The sequence below is a fragment of the Oryzias latipes genome, chromosome 10 (genome assembly GCF_002234675.1).
Source record: "Oryzias latipes chromosome 10, ASM223467v1".
Taxonomy (NCBI): Eukaryota; Metazoa; Chordata; class Actinopteri; order Beloniformes; family Adrianichthyidae; genus Oryzias; species Oryzias latipes.
In genome coordinates this window covers 12,439,954-12,456,429 of record NC_019868.2, presented here as the reverse complement: position 1 = coordinate 12,456,429, position 16,476 = coordinate 12,439,954, and the positions used below count along the sequence as shown (strand labels likewise).

General features: G+C 41.8%; 1 protein-coding gene across 2 annotated transcripts; it reads left to right on the top strand.

Annotated features, from left to right (window-relative positions):
• The first annotated feature begins 199 nt into the window (after positions 1–199).
• Positions 200–14,817, top strand: LOC101173951 (sodium/potassium/calcium exchanger 3). Of its 2 annotated transcripts, none has more exons than XM_011480023.3 (17): positions 200–698; positions 842–928; positions 2,650–2,726; positions 2,815–2,889; positions 3,331–3,415; positions 3,715–3,818; positions 4,457–4,531; positions 5,982–6,007; positions 6,084–6,137; positions 6,221–6,375; positions 6,495–6,583; positions 8,843–9,080; positions 9,477–9,643; positions 9,723–9,837; positions 11,415–11,527; positions 12,844–12,909; positions 13,047–14,817. In XM_011480023.3, the coding sequence occupies exons 1-17, from the start codon at positions 590–592 to the stop codon at positions 13,155–13,157; spliced, it is 1,746 nt and encodes a 581-aa protein (XP_011478325.1). In that variant the 5' UTR covers positions 200–589; the 3' UTR covers positions 13,158–14,817. The 2 variants fall into 2 exon arrangements, with proteins under 2 accessions (XP_011478325.1, XP_011478326.1); XM_011480024.3 differs by having other exon boundaries at positions 201–698; positions 6,221–6,357.
• The last annotated feature ends 1,659 nt before the right edge of the window (positions 14,818–16,476 follow it).

Here is a 16,476-nt window from a genome sequence, read left to right as displayed (position 1 = left end):
GATTTAAAAACAAAGACACAAGAGGAGAAGCACAATAACTTAGAATTCAAACAGAGGCATGTGAAACTCATGAAATAAAATGAATATACTAAAGGTGAATCATTTCCCTGTAGCACTTACAGGGAAACGTAATGTGAAAAGATGACAAATTGAAATGTGACAGTAGCCCCACCCAGCTGTGGGCACTCTGGAGACCAACACCCCCTTCTGGTTGGTGGAGAATCGGCCTGACATCAGATTTGGGTCAAATGGACGTGGAGGCAGACAGCCGTGGTTCTGTCTGAGCTCCGGATCATTCCACGCTCTCATCCGCCGGGCGGGGAGGAGGGGGGCGGGCTTGCGTCCGCGGATGCGGGATGCTGAGATGACGGGCCGAGCCGAGACTCGTTCCGATTCTGATGATGGAGCCTGGAGCGGGTCCTGCTGAGACACCATCCACCGGGAAAGTAGCAACAGGCCAGTTTTGATCCCTGCTGTAGCAAAAGAAGAGAATAAAGAAGAAAAAAAAGGGGGGGGGGGGGTCTGCTGGTGGGTCGGTCGTGGCGGCATGTTCTGATCGGAAAGCCGACGAGCAGCGGCGGCCGGCGGGATGAGGACTCCCAGGAGACCGAGGCGGACGCTGCTGCTTCCCCGGCTTTGCATCGGTGCAGTCGGTCTGCTGGCGGCTGCGTGGCTCTGTCACGTCCCGGACATCACAGGTGATTCCATAGACGCTTTGATTCCTTATAGTCGGAACAAACCACCAACCTCACATTTATCATGATATATTTGTTTATCAGCACATTTTGTACCTCACTGACAGTTTCTGTTGCTGATTTTATATCTGTCAATCTGATTTCAGACTCTGGTGAGGCTCAACTCATCTCTTTATCAAAAAGAGAGCTGATCCAGCAAGAAGACAACCAGACTGACAGTAAAACCAGATGTGGTAATCATTGTTTTTGTTTCCTTTCAAAATAAAAATCTTGATGACATTAAGAGCATCATCTCTATTGTCTCTCTCAGTAGCTGCTGTGCATCGCTCCATCTCTATGGTCCCCCTTCATTCTTCATTTCCTCTAACTCTGTACTTGTAGATGTTTAAACACAGTCAGGCTTTTGAAGGACCCAGTTGCTAGGTAACCGGATGCTGGATGCTGCATTGTAGTTCAAAGTGCCTACCCCTGTCCTAATGATCTGCTGATGAGCAGCATCTCATCAGCATCTCCCTCAGAGTGCTTGGACCTGTTTGTTTCAAAGACCTGGAGGGGGCGATTTGTCTTTATGGGAGAGCTTTATGAGCAACACTGATTCATAAGGAACAAAGTTGCAGATTCATTTAAAGTCCTACACTGATCATCTTTTGATCCATTGTAAATATGTTCCCTGTGGTATTTTTCTTATTATTATGTCATGTTTGGCCTAAAAAACATTTATTTCAAATAAACTTTATTTATAAAGCCCAATATTACAACAGTAGTCATCTCAATGGGCTTCAAAGTTTGACATATTTTTATGCAGAGCGGCAGTAGTTCATTAGAAAATTTGCCTCTGACTTGTGGGTGGGACTGTTGGGCACAGAGTAAACCCATCCCCACTTTCCATCATCCATCTGTCAAAACGCTATCCTGCTAGCTTACAGCCCCTCACAACCCCATCCTAACATTACTGGTGCAACAAAAATTGGGAGCAGTAACCCTTGTGCTATCATAGGCACTTTAACATTGGGAGTGGGGTCATCTAGACCCACTAGACAGTGCGCTGAACCTTTTTTCTTCAATGATTTGTGATCTTCACTGGTGTCCATGGATTACATGAAATCTTTCCACCTTTGTCATGGTAGGGAGAACATGTCAATGTAAGGGTGGGGTCATACGATAGCACAAGGGTTATTGGAGCTCTCCAGCCATGCTGTTTTGAGTCAGATGCCAACTCAGATGAGGAAAACAGAGATGTTTGTGGATCCATTTGTCTGCAAGGGGATGCACTGGGATGGAGCAGAGAATGGAAGTTCAGGCCTGCAAATTGTAACTTCTATGTCACAGAGGTTTGGTTCCAACGGCATTTTTTCATCTGCTTCTGATTCATAAAAATTTGAAGAAGGAAATACTAAAACATGCCATTTTAAACTTAATTTTCTTTATGTATGTCCTCCATCGTCTGAAAAATGCCACAAGAACATTTTAGAAAAAAACAAAAACCGAGACCGGAACATTTAGAAGAAAGGATTTATTTTTTAAAACAGCAGTGGAAGCCGGTTATTATCTTTCATGATTGGAAAAACACATGCAAATATGTCTTTGGAAGCTTAACCTGAAGCAGCCTGGGAGCTTGTTGCTAAGGGATACCAGTCATACCTTCAACAAAACCAGACGTTTACTCCTGCAGACTGCACAAATGCAGAGGCGAGCACCTGTGTGTTCATGGTATAGCTGCATATAATGTCGTCAGTGACCTAGTTCTGGCTCCAGAATGACTTTTGAGCACATTTTTTAATAAATAATTTAGGTTTTTTTCCTTCCTTTGAGGGGAGCAGAGACATTGTTGGTTCCACTCTTGATCATGGAAATATGAACAGAGATTGTAAACATTTCGTCAATTAATTTCATTCAAAACAGGAGGTCGAGTGTTTAAGTCTCACTCACTCTTCCTTTTTCTTCTCTTTGTCAGCTATCAATGAGTTTCCAGAGGACATCTTCACTCTGGATCAGAGGAGGCAGGGTGCAGTGCTGCTTCATGTCCTCTGCGTGAGTGTCAATCTCTAGGAGAGAAAAAAAACCCACAAAACTGTTCACCAAAATAAAATGAAGATGATACGTCTCTTGCATCTTACAGGCCATGTACATGTTTTACGCCCTCGCCATAGTGTGTGATGTTTACTTTGTGCCATCGCTGGAAAAAGTCTCAGAGGTAAGACTTGGAGACAAAGTCAATAAAACATTTACTGTGATTAACAGCATATTCTGTCTTCCTGGTAGGTTTTAGACATTGTTCTAAGGTAGAAGTTAAATAAAGTTTAGAAATATCAAGAATTTATAAATAAAAGACAAATCTATGCCTTTTATGTTTTCCTAAAATGATCTCAAAAAGGTTTTTGCAGCTCTCTCTATAGGGTACATTTTTGTGTTAGGCAGGTTACTATTTACCCATACTTGATCTGATGTGCACAGGAGGGAACAGATGAAAAAATGGTGAACAGATGGACATTGGTTGGATAAACAGAGGCTTGTGTGTGAAAGAAACAGATGTGTCCCTGTAGGGTCAATAAATAGACAAGCAGAGAAGTACAGAACATTTGTTAAACATGTTTTTTAACCAACTGGATTCAATCTTATCATTTCTGTCCACTAGAACCTTCAGCTCAGTCAGGATGTTGCCGGGGCAACCTTCATGGCAGCTGGGAGCTCCGCCCCTGAGCTCTTCACCTCTTTGATTGGTCAGTATGCAGAACAGGCTTATGATTATTTGTTAAAGCCTCTCTTTAAAGAAACTTTATGTATCTATACAAATACTGTTCATACATACATAAAGTGTACGTATGAACAGTATGTTATTTTAATCTAGAAGAATAGCATTAAAAAAGGACTGTAGGAACAAAGTATAGAATAAATTACTTGTGATTATTTTTGTAGTTGTTTTTTAACTTTTAATCTGCAAAAAAAAGCAATCTCTACCTTTTTTTTTAGCTCTATAACTTTATTTACTGTTTGCATTCCCTTCATGTTTGGGTATCAGGGGTCTTCATCACAAAAGGAGATGTTGGGGTGGGAACCATTGTGGGGTCGGCTGTTTTCAACATCCTGGTCATCATCGGGCTCTGCGGCATCTTCTCCGGACAAGTATGTCTTTACGTTTGATCCTTTTTGTCCCCTCTTTTCACTTTTAGAGCTTTGCTGTAGCAAAACAAAAGAGAAAAAATGCACTGACCTCATGTTGTGGGAGAAAAAGTTCTTTTTCAAAACTGACGTAAACCTAGTAAGAATGAAAAGTGCTTTTTCAAAGTTAATTTATCTTAATTTAACATCTGCATTAAAACAAAAATGTAAGATATTTTTTTTTGTTTTTGTAGCTAGAAATAAGATCAGGTGTCAAGGGGGTTAAGAAATACTAAACAACATAATGAGAGCAAGGCTTTCTCTCAAATAAAAGTTGTGCCTCTGCAGTTAGGAAATTCAATATTGATTCATCAAATTCATGAAGCTAACTGGTCTGTATTATTTCAGGCAAAACAAAAAAAACGTTTCTGTTTGTTTGATTTTTTTCAAATGAATCTCACTTTTATTAATAAAACTTAATCACCACTTATGGGTATCCATAACCAAAAAATGTGTTTTAGAACAAAAATCTGACAGATGAATCCTTTTCCATGCTAGTTGTATGGAATTACAGGGTAAGAAAATCAACATTCCCTTTGTCTCTTTTTGTTTTGAAGTAAAAAGGGTTTTCTTGTTTATTTCCTGTCAATCCCCTTCTGCAGCCCATCACTCTGAGCTGGTGGCCTCTGTTCCGAGATGCTGTCTTCTACATCCTCTCCATAGTGGTGCTCATTCTGGTGAGAAGAACTTTTAGCTCCACTTCTTAATCCACATCCTATTGTCCCATTCAGTCCAGTAAAGTGGTTACCGTACAGGATTAGGATTAATCAGATTGAGGTTTTTATGGTGAAAATTGTATTCTGCCCTTAAATTTGCTATTGAGGACATAAAAGTAAGAGGCATTTTTTAAGGGGTGATTTCTACAACGTTTAGCACATTTGTGGTCTGTTTGTGAGTACATATAAACATTTATAAAGCTATTTTATTTTTTTCTAGGTTTGTTTTTTAAGACTAATGCAGTCTTTTTTTCATAAAGTCTCCAGGGCATCTTATGTTTATCACAAAACACTCATAACTAAAGCCTCCAGCAGGGTTGTAAGCACTACTTGCCCCCTTAGACCTACCCTCACTGGCTGAGCGGCTGCTACATGCCCCTTACTCTGCTCTTGTTCAGAGCTGAATGTGACAAATTCATCGACGTTTTTTTCTTGTCAAAATGTCGACTTTTTCGTTGGGTTCATCTCCATAGCAACCATTTTGTGTCCTGGTCACCTTGGAGCGACGAACATGTCGTTTTTAAAAGAACGGCTACAAGTAAACTTTTGGATTTCCTTGGCAACAGAGGATTTTTCACTGTAAAAAATGTGTGGGCAACAGGGAAACGTCGCTTTTGCAAACTTGCAACACTTATGCAACTACAAGTACAACTTCTAATTCCAACTTTTTTCACCCAAGTACCCTCACGATGATGCTCAGAGAGTTAGAAGGCGAAAGTTCAAAATTATAAGGATTTTGTATATGGTACTAAAGTTGTTGTTTTTTAATTCAAGATGACAGCCTCTTCCCAAGGTCAGAGGTCGACGGAGCTTCGGTTGTTATTGTAAATTTAAACTGACAGCGTGTGTATGAAGTTTCATGAAGATCGAGTATTCATTTTCCATACTGTACAAAAATATGAAAATTGCCAAATGTCACATTTTGCTGGAAAATGGCCACCAACCTGCAGGTTGTGTGAGCATCACATAATGATCTCAATGGGTTCACAATGTTCAAAATTGACTTTCGTCAGGTACGGGGTGTGTGCAAATGTTGGTGTGTTTTTCATTATGTGGTGCGAGTCAAATTTTCACTCAACGGTGCAATAAGAAAGAAGAATTGCAAAAACAATCTGGTCCTTGCAGCCCAGGACTGCTGCAGGACAAAATAATGCATTTCCACACAAAAAAACATTAAAATTCCATAAGAAAAATTAAGGTTGTTAGATGAAATAATTATTATGACAATGTTGGAAGAAAATCAGCTCATGGATACTTAGGAACTTAAAGATATTGGTTACATGTTTTGGTTCTTACAGGTGCCCTGGTGGAACTATAAACCTGCTGGACATGACACTTGTTACTTATGAGAAACAACAGAAAAATCCATTCAAGAGCTGTGACTAATGTTCACCTTTGCTTTTGTTCACAGGTGATCTATGATGAAAAAGTCATGTGGTAAGAGTTCAGCTCTTTCCTTCCAATGAGGTTTTCAGCAACGTCTCTCAACCACAACCCGTGTTTTGTGTTTCAGGTGGGAGACCATCATCCTGATCTCCATGTATGGGATCTATATAATCATCATGAAGTGAGCCTCATCATCTTTGCTATTTTGTTGGGGATGTCCATTCCTTTTGTGAAAATGACAGTTTTGTGCGCCTCTTTGTGTAGGTTCAACAGATCTCTGTGCTGCCTCATGGAGAGACACTGCAGCATAGACGGTCAGCCGTGCATGAGCAGCCTGCGGCGGGCGACTGCCGTGGGCAACATGGGGGACGGCGACAATGACATGGTGCCGCTCAAGCCAGGTGCTGGAGCTCGCGTTTGTACGTGTGCACGCGTGCACTGCAAACAAACAAACCCACTGACACCGTTTTGTTTCCCACGTGGGTTTCAGACCTGCGAAAACAGAAGCGACTGACTTTCTCCTGAAACATTTGTACAGACTCGTGTGTGGTGGCGGGTCAGGACTCCGCGGCTGGGATGGCAGATGAAGGCTCGAACCGGAATCCCCACAAGCTCACGCTGTCAGAGGCAAGCTTTCTCCTCTTTCACCACTGTACCGCTTTTAACGAGATACATCCCCTTTTTTGTTTCATGAACAGTCAATCATCTAAATATAAGATGGCCTGCTTTGTGCAGATCCCTCTCTGGGCTTTGGCACGTGATGCAATTTTCAAGGTTAAGGCAGATCAAAGCTTACAATGATTCAGAGTCTAACCAGTGGAGCAAAAATGACCGTAAGATGCAATTTTCATGCATAAATTGAAAAAAATAAATAAACATGATAAACAGAAAGTGATTAAAAGCTTAAAACAAGAGTGAGTACAAGAAAAATCTTAATAATTCTAACTAGATTTTTACCAATTGTAAAAGCGTTCCAAGTGATCTTCTAATTATGATTATGCAGTTTTTAGCCAAATTCAAAAAGCCTGTGTTGTTTTTTAAAGACATATTTTCTGCAGAGCGGCAGCAGTTCATCAGAAATTTGCCACTAGGTTCTGCGCAGGATTGTTAGTGCAAAAGTAAGCCACTGCTTATTTCCCATCAGCCCTTTGTTTACACTGTGTCCCGCTAGCTTACAGCCCCTCACAACCCCAGGCTAACAATAGCGTAGCAAAAAAAAAAAAAAAAAAAAGGTGAGCAATATCAAAACTATCTAGCCGTACAGTAATGGTTCAGCTCACACGAGGAAAACAAACATGTACATGGATCTGTTTGTCTGCAAGTGGATGCATCAGAATAGAGTGGAGCAGGGAAGTTGAACAAAGAAATACTCAGAAATATAATTTTAAGCCTAATTTTCTTCTTAAATGTCCTCCATTATGAGAAAATGCCACGAAGACATTTTAAAAACACCATTTTCATTGGAGTGGGTTTTTAATCAGTGTTTGTATGCTAGTTTTTTTTGTAGCTTTATAAAATGTTTGCATTGTGTTGTATTTTATCATATCTGTAACCTCTAGTAATTTATAGAATACAAAGTTGGTGCGTTCATAACATCCCAATTTATGAATTATTCTTATGGCTCATTTTGTAATACACATTGTTGCTGTTCGGTGGTTTTGTAGGTGTTTTTTTTTTTTCAATACCTCACTACCATAGCTGAGGTAGGGCATTTAACCAAAGAATCTTGATCTCAAAGAATACATTATATAACAAAAAGACACTAGACTACTACTGGGTTATTGAAGCAGCTACGACACTTAAAATATGCGCCAAATGCATCTGCATTTAACCTCTTAAAGACCTACTCAGATGACAATTGACAAATTGCATTTCTGAGTACCGGATTCAAATAGTTGTAAATCAACCGAGACGTTGTTGAAGCTGTGTCATTGTCTGTGATGCAGAAGAACGGCAATGCAGACTGTTGGTTCACACACAGGAACAGAAAAGAAGCATTTGGACACAAACTTCCAACATGTGAATGTAGGTGTGACATAGAACTTTCAACGGCAAGCCAAGCTCCCTGCTCCGCTCCATTCGGATGCATCCACTTGCAGACAAATAGATCCATGTTCGTCTTTGTTTTCCTCGTCTGAGCTGGAATCTAGATCAAAATTGTACAGATGGATAGCTCCAATGTTGCTCGCCATTTTTGTTGCATCGGTAATGTTAGGCTGGGGTTGTGAGCTAATGGCAGATCATGTAAACAAATAGATGATGGGAAGTGGTGGCATGTTTACCCCTTGTGCCATCCTATGACTCCACCCTTACATTGACGTGTTCTCCCTACCATGACAAAGGTGGATAAAGGTGAAGAGGATTTCATGTAATCCATGGACACCAGTGAAGATCACAAATCATTAAAGAAAAAAGGTTCAGCGCACTGTCTAGTGGGTCTAGATGACCCCACTCCCAATGTTAAAGTGCCTAAGATAGCACAAAGGTTACTTCTGCGCCAACAGTCCCCGCCCACAACACAAGAATTTCTAATGAACTCCTCCCTCTGCAGAAACTATGTCTTAGAAATGGAACACATGTTTCTTAACTTTGGCTTAAAACAGCATAATCATAGTTTAAAAAAACACTGGGAACGTTTTTAAAATGGATAAAAGATGATCGGAACTTTAATGCATCATCCTTTATAACACTGAGATCCAGACATGAGGCTGTGTTAGGAGCGATGACTCAGCAGACAGGCCTCTGCCTCCATGTCTGTTTCTGTCCATGTTTGTTTTTTTGCACACTGAGCTTCACCTGGTGGGGTCCCTGCTCCCTCTCATACCCCACGGATCTGCCTCCTCAAACGCCACGCTCTCTCACAACACTTCTCCCTCTTTCCCTCAGAGGCAGAGGCTGATTCGCGCTCAGGCGGGCCCAGAGGAGGGAGCAGTTTCAGGAGAGGAGGGGACCAGCTGGGGGAGGGAGAATGGGACGGGGGCTGAGGGGGACGGTCAGCATCTGGAGGGGGAGAGAGGGAAGGAGACGGAGGGAGAGCAGTCTGGACAGCAGAAAGAGGAGGAGGACGACGAGGGGGTCGTGCATGAGGAAGAGGAGGCTCCTTTCAAACCCTTTGTCGTCCCAGGTAACTGAAGGAACGAGAGCTCATTTCAAATATTTTTTATTCATCTGATATTTTCAAAAGGCGGGAGTATTCAATGAGTCAGCATGTTCGGTCTGACTCACAGAATAGCATTCTCCACAAATCACATGTGAGTTACCTAATGTCACATTTGCACTTTTCAAAATAAGAGCCATTTGATGCTGAGACGTCTAGGTGTGTTACCATCTGTCTGCTGCTTTTGTGAAAACCTCTTTGTCAGTCTAAACTCAGCAGACAGCCTCGCTGCCTCTGTGTTCCTGCTTCTCAGTGAGGGAATTAAAGCAAAATAAAACACTGACACCTTCAGGACGTGAATAATTAAGACAATAAGATGAATCTTTAATGGTGCCCACAATCTGTGAGCTTCTGTGTCCTCAGATGGGTGGTGTTCCAGACTGAAGTGGCTGCTCTCCTGGCCACTGAGCTTCCTGCTTTACTGCACAGTCCCCAACTGCACCCAGCCTCGATGGGAGCGCTGGTACCTGTTCACCTTCTTGTCCTCCACTCTGTGGATTGCCCTCTTCTCCTACCTCATGGTCTGGATGGTACGAAGCCACACAGTTGCTGCAGCACTCGAGTCATCACAGTGAGTCATAATCACGGGGGTTTGCTTTCTTTGTTAAGGTGACGATCATCAGCTACACTCTTGGAATCCCGGAGGTCATCATGGGCATCACCTTTCTGGCCGCCGGCACCAGCGTTCCCGACTGCATGGCCAGTCTCATTGTGGCCCGGCAAGGTGTGTTCCCATTTTGTTTGCTCGGTTGATTGGTTTATTCACAGCAATAAAAGTCCCACTCTGATCTTTTAAACTATTTTCAAATCGTTCCAAGTGGTCTTTTAATTATGATTATGCCGTTTTTAGCCAAATATAAAAAAAAAACTGTGTTGTTTAGTAGGACTTTTTTTTGCAGAGCAGCAAACTTGCCTCTGCCCATCCCCACTTCCTGTCATCCATGTGTTTACACGTTCTCCCGCTAGCTTACAGCCCAGCACACCCCAATCCTAACATTAGTGGTGCAACAAAAATGGCGAGCAATATTGGAGCTAGCCAGCCGTACAGTTCTGAGCCAGATGCCAGCTCAGAGTTTATGCATCAGAATGGAGCAGGGAGCTTGTGGCCTGCTGATAGTAGCTTCTTTGTCACACCTACAAGCTTTTTCAAGCAGCATTTTTTCATCTGCTCATGATTCACAATAATTTGAATAAATAAAAAAAACTTTATTGATGTCCTCTATCATAAGAAAAAGGCCAATAACACCATTTTCATTGGAGTGGGTCTTTAAAGACATATTTACTGAATATATGGTAAATATTACAGAATAAACAACTTCATTAAGTTCTCTTAACCCAGAAGGCAGGCTTTTGTACATTGGTTCAATTTTGACAAGGACACTAACTGTTATTGTTAACCTTTTTGCGCATCTCACCTGGGCTCGCCACAGCGAATCACCTTCACTCATTCGCACAGGTGGTTTGACAGAGTTTCTATGCTGGGTGCCCTTCCTGACACAACCCTGTATTTTATTAGTGCTGGGAACCAGGACAGGGAGACCCTGACTCTTTGTGGCTACACAGTTAGGCAGAAGTGTGAAGGATCTTGACTAAGGACCCACGCTGGATGAAGATCATTGCGCCCCCTGGGAATCAAACCCTGGTTTCCTGCTTGCCAGCCCTCCCCCAACCAATAATCTTTACAATAATCAAGAAGCTTTGATACTTGATCTGTGATTAGCAATAATAATTTCTGCAATCATGTAATGTCTTTAATTAAAAGTTGTAAACCGATTTATAATAAAAATGTAAACAAACAAGTGACATAAGTGACATAGTTAAGTAAAGCATAATAGGGATGGGATAAATCCGCTTCCTCCAACTCTTTTTCAAGCAAATAAAGAAAACTCTCTTTGACAAACTTCACAAATAATGAATTCAATGGGTCATATGCATATATACTAATACATCTAATTCCAAAACAAATATGATGCTGATTTTTTTTAAATTAATCTGTAAGTTGAAACACATTTGTGAGCTAATCATTTTTTTTCTTTGTCCTCCTTTTTCTTATTTTTTTTTTACATTCAGCCTCTGTCTGTTTCTGTGACCTTGTCTAAAGTAATTCAGCTGTAAAAAAAAAACACTCTTTTTTTTGCAATTCAAGCAGAAAGTTCATGCATTTTTGCACAAACATGATCATTGGTTCATGTTTACCTTCACTGGGCAGATGTGCAGCATGACTACACGTGGTCCGCTGTCAGCCTGCATGTTTTCACTGGTTTACACCTCTGTGTTTTTTGTGGATGTGGAATACTGCAGGGCTCGGTGACATGGCCGTGTCCAACTCCATTGGCAGTAACATCTTTGACGTTCTGCTAGGCCTGGGCTTCCCATGGGCACTGAGGACCCTCATAGTCAGCTATGGATCAGTGGTAACCAGCTGTCAATGGCTCTGAAAGTGTCTGTCTTCCCCTTTTTGCCCTAGATATTTGGATTAACCCAAGACTTCCTCTCTCATCCTGTGTGTTTGTAAACGCACTCGTCAGTAAAGTTGCATCAAAGCCAGACAGACAGCAGGGCTTTCGCTCAGCCTCTCTATCATTTATGTTCTGCTCTTATGTTCTTGCTGAGTCTTAGCGGCCGCTTTCACACTTTCTGTGAAAGAAACCATGACCTCACTTCCATTACATCTGTACAGCCTCAGAAACAGAAGTGTTAAAAAGATGGGATTCACAGAAACAGAACATGGTTTTAAATGGCCAATGTTTATCCCACACCTGAGATTTTACTCTACTTGGTTTTTTCTTAATAATGGGTCTGTTTGGAAAACACAATACATTTTGAAGCTAGCAAAACACATTTATTTGTACAGTTTATTAAGGGTGTAGCGATTCTTTTGTAAAAGGGATTTGATTCATATCATAATTCCTATTTGCCAATATAATTCCATGTTGACATTGTTTTTTTTTTAACAATTTACTAAAGTTGATCCAGGACATTTTTAGCCAAAAATTCAACCAGTGTGACTCAGAGATAAATACCTGAACATTTCAGGTGAAATTCTTGTATTTCTTGCAAGATGATCAAGTGTAAATGAAATATGTGTACAAACAAGTATAAAAAAAGGAATGAATGTAAAATCCATTCACATTTTAGTGTCATAAAGTTCAGCCCACTGTTGTTTTTCCACATCAAACTAATCCAAAGGGAACATTTTAGCACACTGAATGGTCACATGTCTTTGCTGAACTCAAAGTGTTTCCACATATTGGACTGGAATGATGGGCTTATCCGTTTTTGCTGACATCATGCATGTTGTTATTTGTATCGCTTTTACGTCGTAGTGAAATAAATTTATTGTGCCTCAATGCAAATGGTATTTTTCAATATCCGTATAATATTTCTTTTATTCTGAAATTATTTAATAATGGCATAGGTCGATTCAATTCAATTTGATTATATTAACCTTTGTGCTATCTTGTGGTTTAGCGCACTGTCTAGCCCTTGTGCTATCCTAGGCACTTTAGCATTGGGAGTTGGGTCATCTAGACCCACTAGACAGTGCTTTGAACCTTTTTTCTTCAATGATTTGTGAACCTCACTGGTGTCCATGGATGACATGAAATCTTTCCACCTTTATCCACCTTTGTCATGGTAGGGAGAACACGTCAATGTAGGGTGGGGTCATCTAAGATAGCACAAGGGTTAATCCAAAGGATCTTCATGCTGGGATTTTTTCTGCTTTTAGGTGACCATCAACAGCAGAGGTCTGGTTTACTCCGTGATTCTGTTGTTGGCCTCAGTCTCACTCACTGTGAGTATCCCTCGGTTAAACTGGCAAAGCTGAGCATGCTGAGATCAGGAGAAGATTACTTGGAAAGGAAGGAAGCTTTGTGTTTTGTGAGGTGAAGACGGCGGTGAAAACAGTGAGTGTCTGTTTGTCCTCCTCAGGTTCTGTGTGTCCACCTGAACCGTTGGAGGCTGGACCGCAGGCTGGGCCTTTGTCTCCTGCTCCTTTACGCCATCTTCCTGCTCTGCTGCGTCGGCTTTGAAAAACTGTAGGGGACGCCGCCTGTAATTTCTACCCATTTCCACCACCACAGAGACGACATCCAGAGGAACACAACTTGCATTTCACCGTGGCTGTACATGTTTGAGCTTTGTTTTGTTGTGACACTGGATGTCAGCGCGTTTACCTTTACTAAATGAGTATTTTGCATAATTTTGTACTGAAGCACCTTCCGCCCAGGTTTTATGAAATCAGACGTAATTATTACTAAACTTTGTGTCTCAAAAAATGCATAAAATATCACATTTTAATGCTTAGACCAAGAAATCTATGAATGAGCCCCTAACGTGTGTTTGTTTACATGTTGCTACTTTATAACTGCCAAAAGTAACCTTGAAGATGAGAAAAATTTATAAAAAAATATATGTTTATATACTTGCTTGTCACTTCGTGCATCTATTTTACAGCTTTTTTTTGTCTGTAGGTGTAAATGATGTTGCATGGCCGATCAGCACGCTTCAGACAATTGCACTATTGTGTGTCTTGTCACAATCCCATCTAGCCCTAGACCTACACATTTCTGGATGTAACAACAGTTGACATTTTAGAAATGAGCAAGAAACAGATCACAGAAAGATCACATGAAAGTAGTGGCACAGGTTAATAATGGCTTATGATGGAATTTAGCCAATCACAATCAAGAAATCACACACGTAATTTTGTAGTAAATGCTGGGGGGGGGGGGGGGGGGGGGGGCGTAGGTGATTGATTTTCATGACAGACGCCTGGGGGCTGGTGAAAATTTGAACACGGGCCACATTTGGTCAGCGGGCTGGACTTTAGACATGTTTGTATTTGTATTAAATGGATTTATGCCCGATTGAGGCGGCAACATTTTGGGGAATTATTTCTTTTAATTCTTTTTGGTGGACGTGGAACTACTTGGAAAATTATTTAACTCCAAATCACAAAAAAAGAAAACGTAAAAAGTTTGAAAAAGGTTCACCTGGACACTTCAGTTGAAGATGTTTTGCCTCCAAGCTAGGCTTTTTTTTTCAACTTGAAAAGACTAAGTCCAGATGACCTTTTGTTAAAACCTTTTCTGCTGAAGCGACCTTTAATAAATTAGGGATTTTGCAGATATTTATATATATATATTAAATACTAATAATTATCTTTACAGATTCTGATTCTGATGCAAGGCAATCCTGCAGCGTAGTTTATAAGTGTAAAAACAAGAAAAAGCTAAAAGAAATATTAATGTTTTCAACAGTTTTCACACAGTTTTGTGAAATAGTTTGGAGGTTTATGAGATGAAGCAGAGAGGAACAGCTTGTGGCTCAGTTTCCTTTGGGTTTTTTTAACTTCTTATAAAAGCTATTTTACGTAATCAAAAAACTATTGAAAACAAAGCAGTCAGATGTTCCAGAGCCAGAAGGGTTAGTCCTTCTTTCTTGTATTTTTGTTTGATTGGAAAAGATCAAAAATGTTTGAGGAACCTGTATGTGTACAGTCAGGTTGAGGAGGGTTGACAAAGGACCCAAAATGCAGAGACGAGGAAGCACACGGTTCCAAGTCTAGGGGTTTATTTCCAAAACAGAAAGCGCTGCTGAGCAGGGAAACCTAACCAAACTACCCTTACAGATTCTAGTATGAGTATACTTTTGTAACCTTCAGAAATGTCATCAATAAATGTCATTTTAAAAACTAAAAGGGATTTTTCTTTTTTACAATTTTAAATGAAACATGATTTTTTTCAATTTTAAAGTATTTCCTCCAGAAATAAATGCCACACGACTAGTTTCCTGTGTTCCAGGGAGCATTATTTACCGGTAATAATCATTTTAAAATGGCTATTGGTAATAACAAAAGCTGTTGCAGAAAGATGTTCTGCACACATCCCACAGTTATCCGCTGTGCTCATTTTTTTTCTGGCCTCTGAAATAAGCTCAGATGACCAGTTAAAATCAACCCTCCGCCTCTTGCAGCTGTTGGACATATTCTATCAGTGAGCCATCTGCTACATTGTAATTTCTAGCTTCTTCATAAACAAAAAGGCTCATCAAGTACGTTTACATCATATTTGTTTCCTTTTTGTGCTAAGCTTCCTCATAATCAAGTGACCTATTTTTTTACACTTCATAAATAATTTTAGGCACAAACAGGCAAATTTGGGAAATTACACCCCTCAGCCTCCCTGGGAAAGTCTATGCCAGGGTATTGGAGAGGAGAGTCCGTCCGCTAGTCGATCCTCAGATTCAGGAACAACAGTGCGGTTTCCGTCCTGGTCCTGGAACAGTGGACCAGCTATACACCCTCTCTAGGGTGCTGGAGGGATTGTGGGAGTTTGCTTATCCAGTCTATATGTGTTTTGTGGATTTGGAGAAGGCATTCGACCGCGTCCCCCGTGGTATCCTGTGGGGGGTGCTCTGGTAGTATGGGGTCCGGGAGCCTTACTTAGGGCTGTCCGGTCTCTGTATGACCGGAGTAGGAGCTTGGTTCGCATAGCCGGCAGTAAGTCAGACCTTGTTCCCGGTCCATGTTGGACTCCAGCAGGGCTGCCCTTTATCACCGGTTCTGTTCATAGTTTTTATGGACAGAATTTCTAGGCGCAGCCAGGGCCCGGAGGGAGTCTGGTTTGGGGACCACAGGATTTCCTCTCTGCTTTTTGCAGATGATGTTGTCCTGTTGGTGTCATCGAGCCAGGACCTCCAGCGTGCATTGGGGCGGTTTGCGGTCAAGTGTGAAGCGGCTGGGATGAGGGTCAGTACCGATAAATCTGAGGCCATGGTTCTCGACTGGAGAAAGGTAGCTTACCATCTCTCGGTGGGCGGAGTATCCTTACCCCAGGTGGAGGAGTTTAAATATCTAGGGGTCTTGTTCACTTGTTCACGAGTGAGGGAAGACCGGATCGTGAGATTGACAGGCGGATCGGAGCAGCATCCGTAGTTATGCGGTCGCTGTATCAGTCCGTTGTGGTGAGGAGAGAGTTGAGCCAAAAAGCAAAGCTCTCAATTTACCGGTTGATCTTCGTTCCAATACTCACCTATGGGTGAGGTGGCTGGGGCATCTAGTCGGAATGCCTCCTGGACGCCTCCCTGGAGAGGTGTTCCGGGCATGTCCCACTGGGCGGAGGCCCCGGGGAAGACCCAGGAAACGCTGGAGAGACTACGTCTCGGCTGGCCTGGAAACGCCTCGGGGTCCCCCCAGAGGAGCTGGAGGAAGTGGCTGGGGCGAGGGAAGTCTGGGCATCTCTTCTTAGACTGCTGCCCCCGTGACCCGGTCCCGTAAAGCGGAGGAAGATTGATGGATGGATGGATGGACAGGCAAAGGGGCGGGGCGTGTGGGGGGGACCCCACAGGTCTCCAAATG